The sequence below is a fragment of the Oncorhynchus gorbuscha genome, linkage group LG01 (assembly GCF_021184085.1).
Source record: "Oncorhynchus gorbuscha isolate QuinsamMale2020 ecotype Even-year linkage group LG01, OgorEven_v1.0, whole genome shotgun sequence".
NCBI lineage: Eukaryota > Metazoa > Chordata > Actinopteri > Salmoniformes > Salmonidae > Oncorhynchus > Oncorhynchus gorbuscha.
Window position 1 is genome coordinate 47,292,903 of NC_060173.1, and position 23,952 is coordinate 47,316,854.

At 45.3% G+C, this 23,952-nt stretch overlaps 1 protein-coding gene across 2 annotated transcripts in view; it reads left to right on the top strand.

Moving 5' to 3' along the window:
• The first annotated feature begins 206 nt into the window (after positions 1-206).
• LOC124009412 (RNA-binding Raly-like protein) overlaps positions 207-23,952 on the top strand; it is an 81,577-nt gene continuing 57,831 nt past the window's right edge. The window contains exons 1-2 of one of the 2 annotated variants that reach the window (XM_046321330.1): positions 207-373; positions 4,349-4,424. In XM_046321330.1, the coding sequence (XP_046177286.1) occupies positions 4,357-4,424 (68 nt within the window). In that variant the 5' untranslated portion in view covers positions 207-373; positions 4,349-4,356. The remainder of the gene's footprint in view (positions 374-4,348; positions 4,425-23,952) is intronic. The other variant, XM_046321257.1, reaches the window with a different exon arrangement.

Consider the following 23,952-nt stretch of genomic DNA (forward strand, 5'->3'; position numbering starts at 1 on the left):
ACATGGTACATCCCGCTGGTACAGTTCTTAGAGCGTGGTCATTGATTCCAGAGTGAGCAGTCTCCTCTCCTTTCCGCTCTGTTAGGGTTGCAGAGAGACACTGGGAAGGAGAGATTAGAATAGGAGAGTCTCCGCTGATTCTGTTTGTTTGAAGGCATCCCCCCCCTCTCGCTCTCTCTCTCTCTCCATCTTCCTCTCTCTCTCTCTTTCTTTGTTCTCTCTCTCTCTCTCTCTCTCTCTCTCTCTCTCTCTCTCTCTCTCTCTCTCTCTCTCTCTCTCTCTCTCTCTCTCTCTCTCTCTCTCTCTCTCTCTCTCTCTCTCTGTCTCCCTCAGTCTGGTACCCTGTTCAAGAGTGAATACCACAGCCTAAGACGTGAGTATAGGGCAGCCTGCCTTTTTTGTCTCTCTCTCTCTCTGTACATTTTTTATACAGGAACCCTCTCTCACTCTCTTTCCTTCCTTCCTTCCTTCCTTCCTTCCTTCCTTCCTTCCTTCCTTCCTTCCTTCCTTCCTTCCTTGTGTGGTAGTATGAAAGCACATTGATGATGCGTAAGCGCATATCGAATGTGAACACTGTATGTTTATTGTGCCTGAATTTAAGGTGAGAAGTATTATCCTTTTGATGAGCACGACTGGAACATATTCCGTGCGCAGATACCTGACCAAATTTGTTCAAGGATGCTTGATTATCTGTGCAATAGAAGGGAAGCCTCATAGCACACAGGCAGTAGCAACAGGAGCATGTGAGGATGTTGATGATATGGGTTGATGTGATCTAAAGGTAGCTTGCGTGTGTGTGGTGAGCTGAGATGATTGAAGAGGCTATGTAGATCAGTATCTGCCAGGAAGGCAGGAATCAATCAGATTTTGCAGCTTGGGCCAGAGCAACTAAAGCCTCTGTCACTCACACACTGGGAAAGACAGAAAGTGGTGTGTGTGTGTGTGTGTGTGTGTGTGTGTGTGTGTGTGTGTGTGTGTGTGTGTGTGTGTGTGTGTGTGTGTGTGTGTGTGTGTGTGTGTGTGTGTGTGTGTGTGTGTGTGTGTGCGTGTGCGTGTGCGTGTGTGCATGCGCATGTGAATCTGCGTGTGTGTGCGTGTCATAGACTGTATGGTTGTTGTGTGACCCTTGTGTAGTGGATGTGAAACCGCAGCATGTTAAATGTTGTGCAGAAGGTTGCTAGTTTGAGCTTCTCTTCTGCTTGGGGCAGAAGAGAATGCACTCTGTTACACTTGCAACATACAATTGATTTCCAATATCTATCCGTTTGCCTCGCTAGGGTCATACACCTGATGTCATTTCCTTCCAACTGCTGAAAATGAATGTCCCCATACAATCACTAACCACAGTGCATAAAATATATTCTCGTACCACTCTCACTCTTTCCCTTTGATGTTCTCTTTCACTGCGCTGTACGTGTTTCTCTAACAATACAAAGTAATACAAAAATGAATAGCCCTGATCATTCACGCAAAATTACCCATAAGCAAGCTGTGAGTGTTTCCGTGACCTGACAGCGATATGAATCTCCACTGTTGGCCGATTAATAGCTGCCAGCCAGGCAGCTAACAGACGGCAGGTGACGGTGCTCATAAACCCAGCACTAAAAGTGTAATGCACTACAAACAGCAGTGTGCCTTTCTTTCATAAACAATGCTGCCATGGGGTGTCACTTCTGTCAGGGCGGGCTGTTGCTGCTGCCGGAGTCTGATGTACGTTCAACATTGTGTCGTGTGCTGCTGGCTGGCTGGCGCTTTGACAGAAACATACTGTATTGCCACCGATGCGACTTCGTTGGTGTCAAACATGAAGATGATGATAATGGCATTGGATTTTGTTTGTGCAGTGCTTTTCCCTGGTTCTCAAAGTGTGTAGGCCTATATTGTGTAGAGTAATTCACCTGTTATCCAGAGATGAGATCACCAAGTCACCAAGTCACGCTTACTTGAGTTTCGAGTAAGTTTTAAGTCATAAGGTCCAAGTGTCAAGTTGAGTCCTACGTAGAAAGGTTTGAGCGGAGTCAAATCCAAGTTCTGTATTGTCAAACTATGAAATTATAGCTATAAACTGCAATGTGTGTTTGATTGAATTGCGCCCTTTGTGTGGACTAAGACAAGTGATGCTGGATGGACAGGTACAGTAGAGAGAGTGAGGAGAGAGGAGGTAGAGAGTGGGCCTGTCAGTCAGGCCCCTGGGTGAAGTTGAGGGAGTATGCAGCTCTATAGTGTTGACAGACCTTTTAAATACATGCAACATAGACGTTGCTGTATGACAGTTAACCTTCTAAGATAAACATAGCATCATTGAAATAAGCAGACATCTGTCAGGGCATCTGTCAGGGCAGTTAGTAAGACCAGCAGTAGAGAGGAGCAGCACAGCCTTCAACACCATAGTACCCTCCAAGCTCATCATCAAGGTCGGGGCCCTGGGTTTGAACCCCGCCTTGTGCAACTGGGTCCTGGACTTCCTGAAGGGCCGCCCCCAGGTGGTGAATGTAGGAAACAACATCTCCACTTCACTGATCCTCAACACTGGGGCCCCACAAGGTGCTACTCAGCTCCCTCCTGTACACCCTGTTCACCCATTACTGTGTGGCCACACACACCTCCAAATCAATCATCAAGTTTACAGACGACACAACATTAGTAGCCCTGATTACCAACATTGACGAGACCTGGCGGAGTGGTGCCAGGAAAATGACCTCTCACTCAACGTCAACAAAACAAAGGAGCTGATCGTGGACTTCAGGAAACAGCAGAGGGAGCACGCCCCTATCCACATCGATGGGACTGCAGTGGACCGCACTGACGATCTGAAATGGTCCACCCACACAGACAGTGTGGTGAAGAAGGCGCAACCTCATGAGGCTGAAGAAATTCGGCTTGGCCCCTAAGACCCTCAGAAACTTTTACAGATGCACAATTGAGAGTATCCTGTCGGGCTGTATCACCGCCTGGTACGGCAACTGCACCGCCTGCAACCGCAGGGCTCTCCAGAGGGTGGTGCGGTCTGCACAACGCGTCACCGGGGACACACTGCTTGCCCTCCAGGGCACCTACAGCACCCGATGTCACAGGGAGGCCAAAAAGATAATCAAGGACATCTACCACCTGAGCCATGGCCTGTTCACCCTGCTATCATCCAGAAGACGAGGTCAGTACAGGTGCACAGGTACCGAGAGATTGAAAAACAGCTTCTATCTCAAGGCCATCAGACTGTTAAATGGCCATCACTAGCCAGCTACCACCCAGTTACTCACCCCTGCACTTTAGAGGCTGCTGTCCTATATACATAGACATGAAATCCCTAGTCACTTTAAAAAATGTTTTTAACTAGGCAAATAGGTTAAGAACAAATTCTTATTTTCAATGACAGCCTCGGAACAGTTGGTTAACTGCCTTGTTTAGGGGCAGAATGACAGATTTTTACCTTGTCAACTCTGTGATTTGATCCTTTCGCTCTAACCACACCTGCCGCCCCACTTTAATAATGGAACACTAGTCACTTGAATAATGTTTACATACTGCTTTACCCACAATAACATCTGCTAAATATGTGTATGTGACCAATAACATCTGCTAAGTATGTGTATGTGACCCCCCAAAAAAATGTATGATTTAGAAGAAAAGAAAAGGGTGGAAGAGAGCAGTCTCTTGAGAGAAAAGACAAATGACAGTAAACCCTCTCTCTTGCTCTCACGTTGGATCTTGGACGGCTACTTTGACAACATCTGAGTGGACATGTACCGTAGAGCTTTTTTCATTCAAGATTTGAGAGATGTGGAACCTTTTCCAACACACAGCATGGCTCAAATGAGATCAGGAGGAGAAAGTAGAGAGAGAGAGAAAAAGGATGAATGAATGGAGAGAGAGAGAGAGAGAGAGAGAGAGAGAGAGAGAGAGAGAGAGAGAGAGAGAGAGAGAGAGAGAGAGAGAGAGAGAGAGAGAGAGAGAGAGATAATGGGTCAGTTCTGGTCAGGGAACTCTGCATTGACAGACAGGTACATGTTGGAAGGAGTGATGCAACATGACTGTGGGAGGCAATTAATTTGACTCTGGCAGACAGAGGGCAATTAGGCTCAGAGTCCTCTCGTTAATATTTCCTTCTGGGAGAGTGTATGTGTGTGAGTGTGTGCGCACACCAGTATTTGTGTGTCTGTGTGTGTGCATCTGAGTGCCTGGGGTTGTAAAAGGTCAGACACTATCTGGCAGGATATTCTGCTCACCTGTCCAACTCCATTCCAATTTCCCCAGGGGGGTTGCTTTACAAGGACACACCTGTCCTTACACCTGACATTACTGAACCTCTAAATGGATATGACTTTATAGCCGACGTTGTATTGTGTTTCAGATAGGACCATGACTGGGGAACTGAGGCCACGTCGCCCAAAGGCAGGAACCAAGAGAGCCAGCAGTGAGGCCTTCGGGTGAGTCCAGATTCAGCCTCATTAAGGTCATGGACCTCACAACTACAGATATAGGATGTTAATTTGAGTCACTTTTCTACAGAAAGACAACAATCATGCAGCAACAGTAAATGTGAATTGTATTATAATTAATGGGCATTTACAGGATAACAGGAGATGTAAAACTGGTAGTGTATTTGTGGTTTAAAACCTGTTAGGGATGATGCGAATTTTTGCAGCTTTTTGTAAAAAAATTTGCAACATTTAAACGTCCTGCTACTCATGCCAGGAATATAGTATATGCATATGATAAGTATGTGTGAATAGAAAACACTCTGAAGTCTCTAAAACTGGTTAAATCGTGTCTATGGCTATAACAGAACGTGTTTAGGAGTAAAAATCCCAGGGAAAACTGTTCACCAAAAACACAAAAAAAATGTATTGTCTAAGGCGACAGAAAAAAAACTTGGATCCCATTACAATGCCTCCAGCTTCCACACGATGTCGCCAGTACCGGCATTTTATGGCTGCTTTATCCTTGGTTAGATGACGTATAGGCACTTCCTGTCTTGAGGTGCACCGCAGGATGTTATGAAAGTGTAAACATGGAGGATGATTTCAAGACTTGCTGCTATCGAATACAGATCGCCCCGTGATCAATTTGATAGATTATTAACGTTTATTAATACCTAAAGTTGGTTTAGAAAAGTAGTTTGAAGTGATTTGTAAAAGTTTATAGGCAACTTTTGTCATTTTAAAAAGTGACGTTGCGTCTTGTAAAGGGGAATTTTCCTGGATCAGACTGGCCTTCATGAAATGACATTTTGGGTATACAATGACGGATTTAATCGGGAGAAAGACCCAATTGTGATGTTTATGGGACATATAGGAGTGCCAACAGAGAAGCTCGTCAAAGGTAATGAATGTTTTATATTTTATTTCTGCGTTTTGTGTAGCGCCGGCTACCGCAAAATCTGTTGTTTTGGTGACGTTCTGGTATTTTGGGGGGTGCATGCTATCAGATAATAGCTTCTCATGCTTTCGCCGAAAAGCATTTTACAAATCTGACTTGGTGGCTAGATTCACAACGAGTGTAGCTTTAATTCAGTACCTTGCATGTGTGTTTTAATGAAAGTTAGAGTTTTATCGAAAACTATAGGTGGCGCTCTGAAATTTCCGCTGATTGATGTTCCTGCACTGGAACTACATTCGGCGTCGTCCCTAAGAGGGTTTAAAAAGGGTTCTGAAGTCTGTAATTCTTTACATTTCAGACTTTACTTTCCCTTAAGAAAAATGTACCAACCCCTACAAAAATGTCCATTAATTATAATCCACACAATAATTCACATTTTCTGTTGATGCAGGATTATTTTCCTTCTGCAGCAAACTGGCTCAAATTAAGATCCTACATCTGTAGCAGTTTGTTGTTAAAACAGTATAGTTACCAGGGTGTTGTTGTAGTATTCACTGTTACTTCACTACATGTTTGGCCTTGCTGAATGTGGCTCCATAGTCTGTCTGGAAGCTCTGGGACTTGGAGCAGCTGCTGCAGAGGAATGCCTTTGTCAGACTGATTCTGTACAAGGTATCCCAGCCCAGCCCATAGCTTATCCCAAGCCTTAAGCCTGGTTTATACTAGGTCTAACGACATGTTTTAAAGTGACAATCCCAAAGTTTGTATATAAACACAGCTAGCCAACACCCCCCAGATCCTGCAGCCATGCTTCCCTAGACAGATTACAGAGGATTAGCAGACATCAGAACTTCATCACTGGTCTGATGGTCTGATTAATGGACAGACAGCATGGATGTCAGCCCACCAGCAGCCCAATGTCCAGTCAGTCTGTGCCCATAGTCACATCCCAGTCCTATTTCTTTGTGGGGTTAACTCTCATTGGGTCACTGGGGTGGCCTCTATCAATCCATCCCTGAGACCTGCTGCTACTGTTGATGCTGCTGTGGCTGCTTGAAAAAACCAACACACATCAAATGTATTATCACTGCATGCAGACAGACAGGATTAGGGTGTTTTTGAAAATGTGATGAAACTTTGAAACTGTTATGGTGTGCGACCTGTGCAGACCTAGTTCCATCCCCATGATGGAAGCCTCTACTCTTACGACGGAATTCTAATCCGTCACATCCTTTTGGGATTTTTTTGTCGGCCTTAAAAGAGGCCAATTTAAAACAGCCATGCTACAATGTAACTGTATTTTTTGGTGCAATGGCTCCACATTTACATTATTGGTTCTTCTAATGGGACTCTTAGTTTTCATTAGAGAGGAGAGACAACAGGCAGAGAAGAGCAGGTTGAGGGAGGCATCGACGCCCATCCAGCTGCTGGGCGATGCAGTACAGTACACCCACAGACATTCATAGCTTCTCTGCAGTCCCTCAATACATATTGATTGCAAATAAGATGGTAATGAGAGACAGTTCTCATGGTCATGTCAGTGACCTGAATATTCTCCATAGCCCGTTATTGTATATGGAGATAGTGGACATCAAATCAAATCTGATTAGTCTCATGCACCGAATAGAACAGATTTAGACCTTACCAGGAAATGCTTACAAGCCCTTTAACCAACAATGCAGAATTTGTTTTATTTTTTAAGTAGGTATTACGGCCTCCCGAGTGGCGCAGCGGTCTAAGGCACTGCATTACAGTGCTAGAGGCATCACTACAGACCCGGGGTTGATCCCGGGCTGTGTTGCAGCCTGCCGCGACCGGGAGACCCATGAGGAGGCTCACAATTGGCCTAGCGTTGCCTGGTTTACACGGGACCCAAACCGGCTGCGCTCGTGCACCATCGTGCATAAATTTATTTTGTCCCCCCACACCAAATGCGATCACGAAACGCAGGTTAAAATACCAAAACAAACTCTGAACCAATTACTTTAATTTGGGGACAGGTCGAAAAGCATTAAACATTTATGTCAATTTAGCTAGCTAGCTTGCACTTGCTTGCTAATTTGTCCTATTTAGCTAGCTTGATGTTGCTAGCTAATTTGTCCTGGGATATAAACATTGAGTTGTTATTTTACCTGAAATGCACAAGGTCCTCTACTCTGACAATCAATCCACACATAAAACGGTCAACCGAATCGTTTCTTGTCATCTCTCCTCCTTCCATGCTTTATCTTCTCTGGACTTTATATTGAGATTGGCAACTTTCATAAATTAGGTGCATTACCGCCACCGACCTTGCTCATCTTTTTAGTCACCCACATGGGTATTACCAATGAGGAGATGGCACGTGGGTACCTGCTGATATAAACTAATGAGAAGATGGGAGAGGCAGGACTTGCAGCTCGATCTGATTCGCTAATAGAATTGACTTCTATTTTGGCCCTTGCAACGCAGACGCTCGTTGACGTGCTCGAACAGTGTGGGTGCAATAATTGAATAATATGGATTTCTGAAATTATTTGGCAACGCATGCGACGTGAGCGGAGTAGTCAGGGTATTAGGGGAGGGTTTGACCGGCCGGGATGTCCTTGTCCCATCCCTGCATCCTGAGTCCGAATGGAAGTTGCAGCAATGGGACAAGACTGTAACTCCTACCACTTAGGGAGAAAAAGGTGTACATTTTTTAAAATTAAAAAATGGAAAAAGGTAGGTAGGGGTGAAATGACTATGCACAGACAATAGACAGCAAGTAGCAGCAGCGTAAAAAAGGGTGTCACTGCAAATAGTCCTGGTAGCCATTGGATTAACTTCTTAAGCGCACCCGACACGCAGGCGTCCCATCTAGCCATCTGGAAATGCAAATGCGCTATGCTAAATGCTAATAGCACTCGTTAAAACTAAAACGTTCATTAAAACACACATGCAGGGTACTGAAATAAAGCTACACTCGTTGTGAATCCAGCCAACAAGTCAGATTTTTAAAATGCTTTTCGGCGAAAGCATGAGATGCTATTATCTGATAGCATGCAACACCCCGAAATACCTGAAGGGGACGTAAACAAAATAATTAGCATAGCCGGCGCTACACAAAACGCAGAAATAAAATATAAAACATTCATTACCTTTGACGATCTTCTTTGTTGGCACTCCTAGATGTCCCATAAACATCACTATTGGGTCTTTTGTTCGATTAAATCGGTCCATATATACCCTAAATATCGATCTATGAAGAGTGTGTGATCAAGGAAAAAAGTCGACGATAAACTTTCACAAAACACTTCGAAATACTTTTGTAATCCAACTTTAGGTATTAGTAAACGTTAATAATCTATCAAATTGATCACGGGGCGATGTGTATTCAATAGCTCCACGTCTTAAAATCACGGTCGGAAATTTCTCATCCAAAACATCCTGTCGGAGACTGGAAGGAATGGGCTCTCTCTTACTCGTTTGACCAAGAAACAAAGCCCAGGCAATTGACAAGACTGGCGACATCCTGTGGAAGCTGTAGGACTTGCAATCTCAGCCCCATGTAATTTGGTTTCCCATAAACAATACATGCAAGTGGCGCATTGACACTTTTTCCAGTTTTCAGTGATCAGTTTTTCTTGCGCTTTTCAATGAAACACAGGCTCTGTTATAGTCACAGCCGTGATTTAACCAGTTTTAGAAACGTCAGAGTGTTTTCTATCCACACATACTAATCATATGCATATACTATATTCCTGGCATGAGTAGCAGGACGCTGAAATGTTGCACGATTTTTAACAGAATGATAGAAAAAGTAGGGGGTAGGCTTATTAACTGCTTAGCAGTCGTATGGCTTTGGGGTAGAAGCTGTTAAGGAGCCGTTTGGACGTAGACTTGGCACTGCGGTACTGCTTGCCATGTGCTAGCAGAGAGAACAGTCTATGACTAGGGTGGCTGGAGTCTTTGACAATTTATAGGGCCTTCCTCTGACACCGCCTGGTATAGAGGTTCTGGATGGCAGGAAGCTGGCCCCAGTAAAGGTCTTACTAACATCAGCTATGGAGAGCATGATCACACATTTGTCTGGAACAGCTGGTGCTCTCATGCATGGTTCAGTGTTGCTTGCCTCGAAGAGAGCATAGAATCTCCATGCCTCAGAGAACATCAGTCTCATCCCAGTTAGATCCTCCATAACACCCAACCCACTCTCAGGAGGGTCACTAGACTGGAGCACAAGAGTACTAACCCATTCCTCTTTATAGTCTTCCTCCCTGCATTCTAGTGAGTGCATTAAAAACACAATTCCAATTCCCCTCCTTTGCCTTGGCTCTTGTTTCGTCCACAATGCTCCTCCATTCACAGTCACGTAACGCCAGACTTCTTCCCATAATTTCCCCCATAAACACTCAAAAGGCAAGCATCAGAACCCAGGAAGCTGATACATATTTCATAGGAACTCCTCATGAGGCCGGAAGAATGGAGGAGCAGTAGGACCTATCCACATACAGAGTAGAGTTCTACAGATGTAGGATCTTCATTTGATCACCCTGTTAAAATGTGTAGTGTATTTGAGGTTTAAAAAGGCTCCTGAGGTTTGTAATTTCCACTTTTAAAATCCACTTTGAAATTGACTTGATTTCCTGTTGCTGCAGGATTACTTTCCTGCTGTAGAAACTGACTCAAATTATTATCCTACATGTGTATTGCTGCAAATGTTGAATACTGATCATTATTTCTATAATGACTTGTGAGTACTTTCTCTCTCTTAGGGTTTAGTGGATGGAGAAGAAAAGACACTGTCAGTTATCTGAGTTGTACACTATACAGCACTCTACCCAATAGTCATGTGTTGTGTTTGTCTGAGCTAGGGGAGAACAGTGATGTAAACTCCATAAGAGTGCTGATTTGGTACCAAGGAAGCTATCTGCTGTCTGTGGATTGTGCAGCTTCAGGGTCCGCCACAGAAATTAGGCCAATTTGCTCTCCTGCCCTGCTAAAATAATTCACTCTAGCTGGGTAATGTCTCCTCCTTCAGCTTGGCTTTGGGGTGTCTTGGAAGGTTGAATGATAGTACTGTATTGGATTCAAAACTTACTTCAGCAATTGCTGGGGGGGGCTGAGTGACGCAGCTGTCAAAAGTACTACAGTACTACAGTACTGAGGCACCACTACTGCCGGCCGTGACCGGGAACACCATAGGAAGGCGCACCATTGGCACAGTGCAGGGTAGGGGAGGATTTGGCCGGGAGGGCTTTCTTTGGCTCATCGCTCTCTAGAAACTCCTTGTGGCGCCTGCAAGCTAACCAAGGTTGTAATTTGAGAAAATGGGTTACAAAAAAATATGATTGTAGTCGTACCACCTTGAACACATTTGGTAGCTAAGCAGGGTCGGGCCTGGTTAGAATTTGGATGGGTGACCACCTGGGAATAGCAGGTGCTGTAAGATCAATTTTTTATATTTTTAAACATGTTTTAAATGATTGACATGATTTTTCTTCACAATACTGATTCATCCATGTCAGAGATTACACATTTGAATTGTAACCATTGTATGGGATCGACCTAAGCACTGATAATAACCCAAGAACTCACCACCGTGGTTACCAAACGGAAAGACACAAAAAGAAGCAGTAGTCGTTTGTCTGTATAACTTGCTTCCAATGAACAAAATGTCAAACAATATCTATTATCTCTGCTCATATTCCCATCCATCACAGTTGAATCTCTTTGTGAAGGTTGTGTACTGTTCCATTCTGTCTCTGCCTCATCTGTCTCTGTAGTGCTCTCCAAACCCCTTGTCTTACTCTGGAGCTATCTGACTATAGAGCTGTCCCGATGGGGAGCCCAAACATGTCACGTGCAATGGATCTCTTCCCCTCCATCCTCTGGATTCACTCACAATTAGTCAGACATAATGCAATCACTCTAAAGGGCTTCGGTTTCCTGCTTCCTGCTTCCTGCCACTGCTAAATGAATCTGTCAGAGGAGCCTTGCTAGCCCAGAGACCAAGTGCTTCTTCTTCATCTTCTTCGTATTCTTCATTGTGCTTGTACACACACAACAAAAACACACACAAGTGTGTGCACGTCGACTTGCAGTAAACATGCCACACGGACAGACCGACGGACGGACTGCTCAGTCCCAGTGCAGTAGTAAGAGGCAGGTCACGACCTCGCACATAATTAGTCTGTGGTAACATTGCAGTGGGATTATTCTATATCAGTCTAGCAATGCCACTTAGAAAAAGACTAGACAACAGGCGGGATTCATGGCTTTGTTTTATTATGTGATGATAAAGACATGGATTATCCACAGTAAGCAAATGTGGCATCAGTGTGTCGTAATAGTGGTTGGCAGGTTATCTAGGTAATCACACAGTACTTTCAAGGATCAACTTGTGAAAATGTCAATGCTATTTTCTTTTGGTGTATTATGAATCATACAAAATTCAATTTCCTTAATCTCGTGGGAACAATAAGTCTTGTTGACTGTCATCAAAACATTAATATCCTTTGGAGTATCACAAAGTATTTGCCAAGATTCCAATTATTGGGAGAAAAACACTGTATGCCTGGTTCCATTTCTCTTTGAAAGAACATTGGGTGCAGAATTTGGGTGCATTGATACAGAAAAGACACCTAGGCTGTCACAGTAGACCATCATTCCACATTGCATATTGCACAATTACAGTAATGGGAAGAAAAACAAATGAGATTGCTCGCTACACAGCCAGTGAGGACTGTGCTTGCCGCTGGCCTTTCAGAGCTCTAGAGAGCTGCCCTTTCACTTTAAAAGAGTGCAACATCCATTTGATCCGAGTTACAGCCCAGCTCCCCAGTTCTATAAAAGCAAATAGAGCCAGCGTTTTAAAGATCAGCCCAGCAGAGATGGAGAGATAATATGGAGCTCAGAGGCTTTACAGCCTGTTGTAGAGTAAAAGTCCCTACACTGTTGTTTTGATCACACTGTGCCTGATATACCCATAAACTCACCCCATATTTTATACCTTCTCCAATTGAGCAGTGGAGGGAGGCTAGTGTTTCTAAGTACTGGGTTCTGTTATCTGACTAATACTCCAAGGTACATCCATATTGAGTGCTTCATCTATAGTGATAAAAGAGAATGATCTCTACGGGGCTTTATCCTGTTTATTTACGGACTCTGCCCTTGCGCAGCACACGAGCCCCATGCATTAGAGCTAATAGTGCCAACTACGACATCAAATCAAATCAAATTTATTTATATAGCCCTTCGTACATCAGCTGATATCTCAAAGTGCTGTACAGAAACCCAGCCTAAAACCCCAAACAGCAAAGAATGCAGGTGTAAAAGCACGGTGGCTAGGAAAAACTCCCTAGAAAGGCCAAAACCTAGGAAGAAACCTAGAGAGGAACCGGGCTATGTGGGGTGGCCAGTCCTCTTCTGGCTGTGCCGGGTAGAGATTATAACAGAACATGACCAAGATGTTCAAATGTTCATAAATGACCAGCATTGTCATGCAGGTGAATGAGGACCCAAAAGCGACTTGGCGAAAACAGAGTCTTTAATCCAGTAAAGTAATTCTACAAACATAAGACATAATTCCACTCGTAATGACGAGAACAGACTGGAGACTCGATCAAGAACTGCAGGTTGCCTCGGGAAGGCACTTGAACCTAGCAGACTCAGACACCTGCTCTCCACGCAGCATCTGAGGGAAACACGACACGACAGGGCGATACACAGACACAGCACGGTGAACAATAGACAAGGATCCGACAGGGCAGGAACGGAAAACAAGGAGAGAAATAGGGACTCTAATCAGGGAAAAGGATCGGGAACAGGTGTGGGAAGACTAAATGATTGATTAGGGGAATATGAACAGCTGGGAGCAGGAACGGAACGATAGAGAGAGGAGAGAGAGGGAGGGGGAGAGAGAGGGATAGAAAAAGGGAACGAACCTAATAAGACCAGCAGGGGGGAAACGAACAGAAGGGAAAGCATAATGACAAGACAATCTAAGACAAAACATGACAGTACCCCCCCACTCACCGAGCGCCTCCTGGCGCACTCGAGGAGGAATCCTGGCGGCAACGGAGGAAATCATCAATGAGTGAACGGTCCAGTACGTCCCGAGACGGAACCCAACTCCTCTCCTCAGGACCGTAACCCTCCCAATCCACTAAGTATTGGTGACCCCGTCCCCGAGAACGCATGTCCATGATCCTACGTACCTTGTAAATAGGTGCGCTCTCGACAAGGACGGGAGGGGGGGGGAGGGAAGACGAACGGGGGTGCGAAGAAAGGGCTTGACACAGGAGACATGGAAGACAGGATGGATGCGACGAAGATGTCGCGGAAGAAGCAGTCGCACAGCGACAGGATTGACGACCTGGGAGACACGGAACGGACCAATGAACCGCGGAGTCAACTTACGAGAAGCTGTCGTAAGAGGAAGGTTGCGAGTGGAAAGCCACACTCTCTGGCCGCAACAATACCTAGGACTCTTAATCCTGCGTTTATTGGCGGCTCTCACAGTCTGTGCCCTGTAACGGCAAAGTGCAGACCTCACCCTCCTCCAGGTGCGCTCACAACGTTGGACAAACGCTTGAGCGGAGGGAACGCTGGACTCGGCAAGCTGGGAAGAGAACAGAGGAGGCTGGTAACCCAGACTACTCTGAAACGGAGATAACCCGGTAGCAGACGAAGGAAGCGAGTTGTGAGCGTATTCTGCCCAGGGGAGCTGTTCTGCCCAAGACGCAGGGTTTCTGAAAGAAAGGCTGCGTAGTATGTGACCAATCGTCTGATTGGCCCTCTCTGCTTGACCGTTAGACTGGGGATGAAACCCGGAAGAGAGACTGACGGACGCACCAATCAAACGACAGAACTCCCTCCAAAACTGTGACGTGAATTGCGGGCCTCTGTCTGAAACGGCGTCTAACGGGAGGCCATGAATTCTGAACACATTCTCGATGATGATTTGTGCCGTCTCCTTAGCGGAAGGAAGTTTAGCGAGGGGAATGAAATGTGCCGCCTTAGAGAACCTATCGACAACCGTAAGAATCACAGTCTTCCCCGCAGACAAAGGCAGACCGGTAATGAAGTCTAGGGCGATGTGAGACCATGGTCGAGAAGGAATGGGGAGCGGTCTGAGACGACCGGCAGGAGGAGAGTTACCCGACTTAGTCTGCGCGCAGTCCGAACAAGCAGCCACGAAACGGCGCGTGTCACGCTCCTGAGTCGGCCACCAAAAGCGCTGGCGAATAGACGCAAGAGTGCCTCGAACACCGGGATGACCAGCTAACTTGGCAGAGTGAGCCCACTGAAGAACAGCCAGACGAGTGGAAACAGGAACGAAAAGGAGGTTACTAGGACAAGCGCGCGGCGACGCAGTGTGCGTGAGTGCTTGCTTAACCTGTCTTTCAATTCCCCAGACTGTCAACCCGACAACACGCCCATAAGGAAGAATCCCCTCGGGATCAGTAGAAGCCACAGAAGAACTAAACAGACGGGATAAGGCATCAGGCTTGGTGTTTTTGCTACCCGGACGGTAAGAAATCACAAACTCGAAACGAGCGAAAAACAACGCCCAACGAGCTTGACGGGCATTAAGTCGTTTGGCAGAACGGATGTACTCAAGGTTCTTATGGTCTGTCCAAACGACAAAAGGAACGGTCCCCCTCCAACCACTGTCGCCATTCGCCTAGGGCTAAGCGGATGGCGAGCAGTTCGCGGTTACCCACATCATAGTTGCGTTCAGATGGCGACAGGCGATGAGAAAAATAAGCGCAAGGATGAACCTTATCGTCAGACTGGAAGCGCTGGGATAGAATGGCTCCCACGCCTACCTCTGAAGCGTCAACCTCGACAATGAATTGTCTAGTGACGTCAGGAGTAACGAGGATAGGAGCGGACGTAAAACGTTCTTTTAGAAGATCAAAAGCTCCCTGGGCGGAACCGGACCACTTAAAACACGTCTTGACAGAAGTAAGAGCTGTGAGAGGGGCAGCAACTTGACCGAAATTACGAATGAAACGCCGATAGAAATTAGCGAAACCTAAAAAGCGCTGCAACTCGACACGTGACCTTGGAACGGGCCAATCACTGACAGCTTGGACCTTAGCGGAATCCATCTGAATGCCTTCAGCGGAAATAACGGAACCGAGAAAAGTAACGGAGGAGACATGAAAAGAGCACTTCTCAGCCTTCACGTAGAGACAATTCTCTAAAAGGCGCTGTAGAACACGTCGAACGTGCTGAACATGAATCTCGAGTGACGGTGAAAAAATCAGGATATCGTCAAGATAGACAAAAACAAAGATGTTCAGCATGTCTCTCAGAACATCATTAACTAATGCCTGAAAAACAGCTGGCGCATTGGCGAGACCAAACGGCAGAACCCGGTACTCAAAATGCCCTAACGGAGTGTTAAACGCCGTTTTCCACTCGTCCCCCTCTCTGATGCGCACGAGATGGTAAGCGTTACGAAGGTCCAACTTAGTAAAGCACCTGGCTCCCTGCAGAATCTCGAAGGCTGATGACATAAGGGGGAAGCGGATAACGATTCTTAACCGTTATGTCATTCAGCCCTCGATAATCCACGCAGGGGCGCAGAGTACCGTCCTTTTTCTTAACAAAAAAAAAACCCGCCCCGGCCGGAGAGGAAGAAGGCACTATGGTACCGGCGTCAAGAGACACAGATAAATAATCCTCGAGAGCCTTACGTTCGGGAGCCGACAGAGAGTATAGTCTACCCCGAGGAGGAGTGGTCCCCGGAAGGAGATCAATACTACAATCATACGACCGGTGAGGAGGAAGGGAGTTGGCTCGGGACCGACTGAAGACCGTGCGCAGATCATGATATTCCTCCGGCACTCCTGTCAAATCGCCAGGTTCCTCCTGAGAAGTGGGGACAGAAGAAATGGGAGGGATGGCAGACATTAAACACTTCACATGACAAGAAACGTTCCAGGATAGGATAGAATTACTAGACCAATTAATAGAAGGATTATGACATACTAGCCAGGGATGACCCAAAACAACAGGTGTAAAAGGTGAACGAAAAATCAAAAAAGAAATAGTCTCACTGTGGTTACCAGATACTGTGAGAGTTAAAGGTAGTGTCTCAAATCTGATACTGGGAAGATGACTACCATCTAAGGCAAACATGGGCGTAGGCTTGTCTAACTGTCTGAAAGGAATGTCATGTTTCCGAGCCCATGCTTCGTCCATGAAACAACCCTCAGCCCCGAGTCAATCAAGGCACTGCATGTAGCACCCGAACCGGTCCAGCGTAGATGGACCGACATAGTAGTACAGGATCTAGATGAAGAGACCTGAGTAGTAGCGCTCACCAGTAGCCCTCCGCTTACTGATGAGCTCTGGCCTTTACTGGACATGAATTGACAAAATGTCCATCAAATCCGCAATAGAGGCACAGGCGGTTGGTGATCCTCCGTTCCCTCTCCTTAGTCGAGATGCGAATACCTCCCAGCTGCATGGGCTCAGTCTCTGAGCCAGAGGAGGGAGATGGTTGCGATGCGGAGCAGGGAAACACCGTTGACGCGAGCTCTCTTCCACGAGCTTGGTGACGAAGATCTACCCGTCGTTCTATGCGGATGGCGAGAGCAATCAAAGAGTCCACACTGGAAGGAACGTCCCGAGAGAGAATCTCATCTTTGACCACTGTGTGGAGTCCCTCCAGAAAACGAGCGAGCAGCGCCGGCTCGTTCCAGTCACTAGAGGCAGCAAGAGTGCGAAACTCTATAGAGTAATCCGTTATGGATCGATCACCTTGGCATAGGGAAGCCAGGGCCCTAGAAGCCTCCCTACCAAAAACTGAACGGTCAAAAACCCGAATCATCTCCTCTTTAAAGTTCTGGTAATTGTTTGAACAATCAGCCCTTGCCTCCCAGATAGCTGTGCCCCACTCTCGAGCCCGGCCAGTAAGGAGTGAAATGACGTAAGCAACCCGAGCTCTCTCGCTAGAGTATGTGTTGGGTTGGAGAGAGAACACAATATCACACTGGGTGAGAAAGGAGCGGCACTCCGTGGGCTGCCCGGAGTAGCAAGGTGGGTTATTAACCCTAGGTTCCGGAGGCTCGGCAGGCCAGGAAGTAACAGGTGGCACGAGACGAAGACTCTGGAACTGTCCAGAGAGGTCGGAAACCTGAGCGGACAGGTTCTCCACGGCATGGCGAGCAGCAGACAATTCCTGCTCGTGTCTGCCGAGCATGGCTCCTTGGATCTCGACGGCAGTGTTACGAACGTCTGTAGTCGCTGGGTCCATTCTTTGGTCGGATCCTTTTGTCATGCAGGTGAATGAGGACCCAAAAGCGACTTGGCGAAAACAGAGTCTTTAATCCAGTAAAGTAATTCTACAAACATAAGACATAATTCCACTCGTAATGACGAGAACAGACTGGAGACTCGATCAAGAACTGCAGGTTGCCTCGGGAAGGCACTTGAACCTAGCAGACTCAGACACCTGCTCTCCACGCAGCATCTGAGGGAAACACGACACGACAGGGCGATACACAGACACAGCACGGTGAACAATAGACAAGGATCCGACAGGGCAGGAACGGAAAACAAGGAGAGAAATAGGGACTCTAATCAGGGAAAAGGATCGGGAACAGGTATGGGAAGACTAAATGATTGATTAGGGGAATAGGAACAGCTGGGAGCAGGAACGGAACGATAGAGAGAGGAGAGAGAGGGAGGGGGAGAGAGAGGGATAGAAAAAGGGAACGAACCTAATAAGACCAGCAGGGGGAAACGAACAGAAGGGAAAGCATAATGACAAGACAATCTAAGACAAAACATGACAAGCATGGTCGAATAATAATAAGGCAGAACAGTTGAAACTGGAGCAGCAGCACAGTCAGGTGGACTGGGGACAGCAAGGAGCCATCATGTCAGGTAGTCCTGTGGCACGGTCCTAGGGCTCAGGTCCTCCGAGAGATAGAAAGAAAGAGAGAATTAGAGAGAGCATATGTGGGGTGGCCAGTCCTCTTCTGGCTGTGCCGGGTGGAGATTATAACAGAACGTGGCCAAGATGTTCAAATGTTCATAAATGACCAGCATGGTTGAATAATAGTAAGGCAGAACAGTTGAAACTGGAGCAGCAGCATGGCCAGGTGGACTGGGGACAGCAAGGAGTCATCATGTCAGGTAGTCCTGGGACATGGTCCTAGGGCCCAGGCCAGTTGAAACTGGAGCAGCAGCATGGCCAGGTGGACTGGGGACAGCAAGGAGTCATCATGTCAGGTAGTCCTGGGGCATGGTCCTAGGGCTCAGGTCCTCCGAGAGAGAGAAAGAAAGAGAGAAGGAGAGAATTAGAGAACGCACACTTAGATTCACACAGGACACCGAATAGGACAGGAGAAGTACTCCAGATATAACAAACTGACCCTAGCCCCCCGACACATAAACTACTGCAGCATAAATACTGGAGGCTGAGACAGGAGGGGTCAGGAGACACTGTGGCCCCATCCGAGGACACCCCCGGACAGGGCCAAACAGGAAGGATATAACCCCACCCACTTTGCCAAAGCACAGCCCCCACACCACTAGAGGGACATCACAGAAAGGTACACTGGAGTGGAACCTCCTCTCTCTTCTTCCTCTGACGTGATCGACTGATCATACCCTTGAGTGTGTCATTTGGGTTGTTTCTTCATTTGGGTTTTACTTCAGGTTTTGGCTGTGTTGAAAGTCTCCGACAGCGCCATGGAATTCACAGCAGGCTGAAGGCCTCAGGGCATCTACAACCAAACTTGTTTCAAGAGAGGTTTTAATTGGCTCAACGGTGGAAAAGTTCCATATGATCAAAGCCTATGTTTGGGATTTTCAGTTTGAAACTGTGCCTTGATTTGTTTGGCTATGTTCACAGTAGGCTACATTGTGTTCTGCACACCTAAGGTTGTGTTTTATATCTTCCATATTTTTCTCTTTCGTTCCTGTGTTCAATGTGATTGTAACAGATAGACAAAGCAAGAGATGGAGGGACAGAAGGCAGGAAGGAAGGAAGGAAGGAAGGAAGGAAGGAAGGAATTAAGGAAGGAAGGAAGGGGGAGAGAGAGACAGAATGGTAATTATATATTTGGCCTTCATCTCCTGCTAAGATGTGCGTTTAATAGGAAAAGATGAATCAGCACTTCCTTTGAACAGAAAAAGAACAGGTTAATTATTATGTAATGTAAAACTCCAACCATTAAACCTCCCCGTCTCTCATAGAGACAATACATTCAGTATGGTAAGCGTTGCTTTACCAGCAAAGAACAAACGAAAGATGGGAACAAATAACAAGGCAGCAAACAAAAGGTTATGACACATACAGGTGTTTTGCATTTGAAGATCCCCTTGCTCCGTCAAAAGAGGGACTATTGAAAGAACATTCTGGACCAGTTAATGCTGCATTGTTGATGAAATCACTAATACTGCCATATAATCTCAGTACCAACAATTGTACGTTGGGGTTGCCAGATTCAGCCTTTGCATAAGATTTATTGTATAAGACACAGTGACATCCTCCTGTATTTGAGCCTCTGCCAGTCTGCCTGCATGGCCGCTCGTCGCTGTATGTCTGTCATAATTCAGCTTCAATCGGGGCCGCCCTTCGATTTGAGAGGAGCTGAAGTGGCAGGAAATCAGCTCCTCGGCCCATTAACCCTGGTCACGCTGCAGCCAAGCTGATTTATTACACAGCAGCACACTTCTGAGGGCTCTACATTAAATCAGAATACATCTATCTGGGGGAGGGAAGAAGGAAGGGAGGGAAGGCAATGTGACATGACTGGATTTGAACCTTTATTTAAGGATTTTTCATCAACTGTCGCCTCTTTTTATGGCAGATGGTCCAGCACCATCCTCAGACAATAGCTTTACTTTTTGGTGCAATTCTCATTTCTGGATAGGGCTTAAAATACAGGATCAAATCTTGCTATGTCACATGATTGCACAAAACACAGGGCCCTTCTCATCTCATTCTATCTTTCTGTGTTGTGTACACTAGCTTATTTACCTTTGAGTACTCCTTACCATGGCCAGGGTTGGGGAGTAACTGATTACATGTAATCTGATTACATTATTATTATTTATTTTTTCAACTGTAATCAATTACGTTAAATTACAGATACTTTTGAAAAGTAGATGATTACTTATTTCTAGGATTACTTTTAAATTCATAAAGGATGTTTGCGGAAAAAATACATTATGACACTTTTCTGTTTCCTCAATGACATTCAATTCAGCATTGAAAAAAAACCTGGGTTTAAGTTTGTTCCACCTGTTCCTGTTCCACCTGAGATAGTCTGACCTCAAGTCAGACTACAATGATGACACCAAATGTTACGTTATAACTAGTAACTGTAACAGATTACATTTACAAAGTAACCTATCCAACCCTGACTATGGCTTACCTACAGTATGTCGACCACCTTACTTCACTTCTGCATACCTTGCTCGGCCTCAGCTTACTCCATACCATACAGTTTTACCTCAGTTTACCTCAGCTTTATCATTGTGTTTTCTACCTTGGTTTACCTCTGCTTACCTGCAGGAGATATTTGTCTGGATGAAGCACTAAAGATAAACAGGATTGTTAATCTCCACTGCAGCTGGTCAAACCAGAGAAAACAGAGAAAAAGAAACAGTTCCTAGAATAAATTCCTTTATTAATACTAATAGTGTTTCACTGTAAAGGCCTTTATCCCTGGTAGCCTATCCTTTATTATATGCAGTGCTGTGCAATACAATATTTTACACATGGGAACAACAAATCGCTGCCCTAATGAACCCATATTAGATGGTGGGAGTGTTACTCTTCACTGTTATTATAGATCAGCGGGACTAAACAGCCCAATAAATAGTAAATGCATGGGGAACATAGAGACACTACAGGGCAAGTGCGTATAAAGTTTAATTATCTATGCCATAATATCTAATAACAAAAATGCAGTCAGGAGGTACAGATGTAGAATCTTAATTTGATCACTCTTTTGTTGCTGACAATTTTCCTGCAAAGCGGCAAATGTAAACTGGTAGTGTATTTGAGTTTTAAAAAGGATTCTGAAGTTTGTTATTTCCACTTAGACATTTCAGTCTTGATTTAACATAACGGAAAATGTATCATCCTCTACAACAAAATGTAAATGAATTATAATCCACATAATAAATCACGTGTCCTGTTGCTGCCGGATAATTTTTCTGCTGTAGTGAACTGGCTCAAATTAAGATCCTACATCTGTAACTTTGTTGTTGTCCTCAGACAGATCAATAGTAATAGTTAAATGCTTGGTTATACACAACTCAATATGACTGGTTCACTGCACCACTCAATAGTAAATGGTGAGGAGTTTGGCAGTACCCAAAATCAATAACACAGTTAAATGCTGATTAATACTCATTAAAGCTGATGAAGATGAATGGAGCAGAGTCATGCAGGGCTTTTAATGAGCAGACAGCAGGACTAGAGCTTTTGCCTTAGCTTTCAAAAGGACTGGAGCTATATACCATTTTAGCTTACAAGACCCTGTGTGTAGTGGTGGTGGAGGGATGCCGTTTTGAGCTTTGAGGCTAATACAGATAAGCTCTCTCTCTCTCTTTCTCTCTGGTCATCTCACTCACTCTCTATTGATAGTTTTAGGCTACTACACGATACACAAATTTTCCCTATACGCATCATGAAGTTGCTACAACCCAGCCTACAAATAGAAGTTTATAACAGGTCGAGACACAAATTGGAGTAATCAAGGTGACAGACAGTGACACATTCAGAGACCTTGCACACTCTTGCCTGCATCTAGCTGATCTAGGGTGTAATCATTAGTCCAAACCGTTGCAAACGAGAGTTTCTATCGGACAAATTCAGGTAGATTTATCCCCGTTTTGTTCTCTTTGCTTCCGTTTAAGAAACATTTTTCAACAGAATTGGCGAATGAATATACCCCTGATCATCCGCACACACAGTTCACTTTCATAGCATCCACATACAAAAAGCATCATCACTTTGCTTGTTGTATAATTCCTTCTTGCTTCTACACAATCACTGCCTTCTTACCTTTTCCCTTCGCTTGGGGTCTTCAGTGCCAACACAACAGCTGTCTGTGACCATAACCGCTAGCCGCTATCAGCTCACGTCATGGTAAACATAACTCCTAGAACTAAAGCATTAATAAACTGGCTACAATCACACAGAGCAGTGTACAGCAAGCAGTTTAACAGTTCCACTGGCAGCCCCGGTGGCAATAAATTAATAAAACCGAAAGCTTCCCTTTACTTGGAAGAGTTCCTGTGTTGGATAGCCTTAGCCAGCTAGCTAACATAAATATCATTCCTCTCTGCTGGAGCCAAATGTTTGAGTAGGCTAAATAAGCTAGATGCATTAGCTAGCTAAGTGAAAATTGCACTAAATACAATATACAAATACAATCTCTCTCTTTCTGCTGCTTCTCCTTAATTTGTGAAGAAATTAATTTGTTCAAAACTGTTCAACTATTTCCTTTCTCTCTCTTTGAGTCAACCACATTTTATGCACTGCAGTGCTAGCTAGCTGTAGCTTATGTTTTCAGTTCTAGACTGGTTCTCTGTATCAGATATGAAGGTAAGACCCAGATGCAGACCACATCGAATAAACAATAGTTTAATATTCCAACAGGGGCAGGCAATAGATAGGTCAAGGCAGGCAGGGGTCAGTAAACCAGAGATGGGGCAACGGTACCGGTGGCAGGCCAGCTCAGGGTCAGGATCAGGGTAAGGCAGAGGTTGGGAATCCAGATGGGGGCAAAGGTACAGGTTGCCAGGCAGAGTGGTCAGGCAGGCGGGTTTGGAGTCATGACAGGCAAGGGTCAAAACCAGGAGTGCGAGAGAAGAGAGATTGGAAAAAAGCAGGAGCTGGGACACAAAACGAAGGCTGACTTGAACAAACAAGATGAACTGGCAACAGACAAACAGAGAACACAGGTATAAGTACCCATGGGATAATGGGGAACATGGGAGGAGGGTGGAGACAAGCACAAGGTGCTTGTCCACCCAATCCTTTGATTGGGTGGACAATATGTCAGTTCATGCTGCAAGGGCTCTGTTAGGTTGGAGGACGTCCTCCAGAAGTCATCATAATGACTTTGGAAGTCTTTGGAAGGGGGTGAGAACCATGAGCCTCCTAGGTTTTGTGTTAAAGTCAATATACCCAGAGGACGACGGAAAATAGTTGCCCTCCGGCTACACCATAGACCTTCATTGCAAAACAGTGTGTTTTAATCAGTTAGTTGGTGACGTGAATATACACTGAACAAAAATATAAGCACAACATGTAAAGTGTTAGTCCCATGTTTCATTAGCTGAAAGGAAAGATCTCAAAAATTTACCATACGCACCAAAAGCTTATTTCTCTCCAATGTTGTGCACACATTTGTTTAAATCCCTGTTAGTGAGCATTTCTACATTTCCAAGATAATGCATCCACCTGACAGGTGTGGCATATTAAGAATCTGATTAAACAACACGATCATTACACAGATGCACCTTGTACTGGGGACAATAAAGGGCCACTCTAAAATGTGCAGTTTTGTCACACAACACAATGCCACAAATGTCTTAAGTTTTGAGGAAGCCTGCAGTTGGCATGCTGACTGCAGGTATGTCCACCAGAGCTGTTTCCAGTGAATTTAATGTTAATTTCTCTACCAT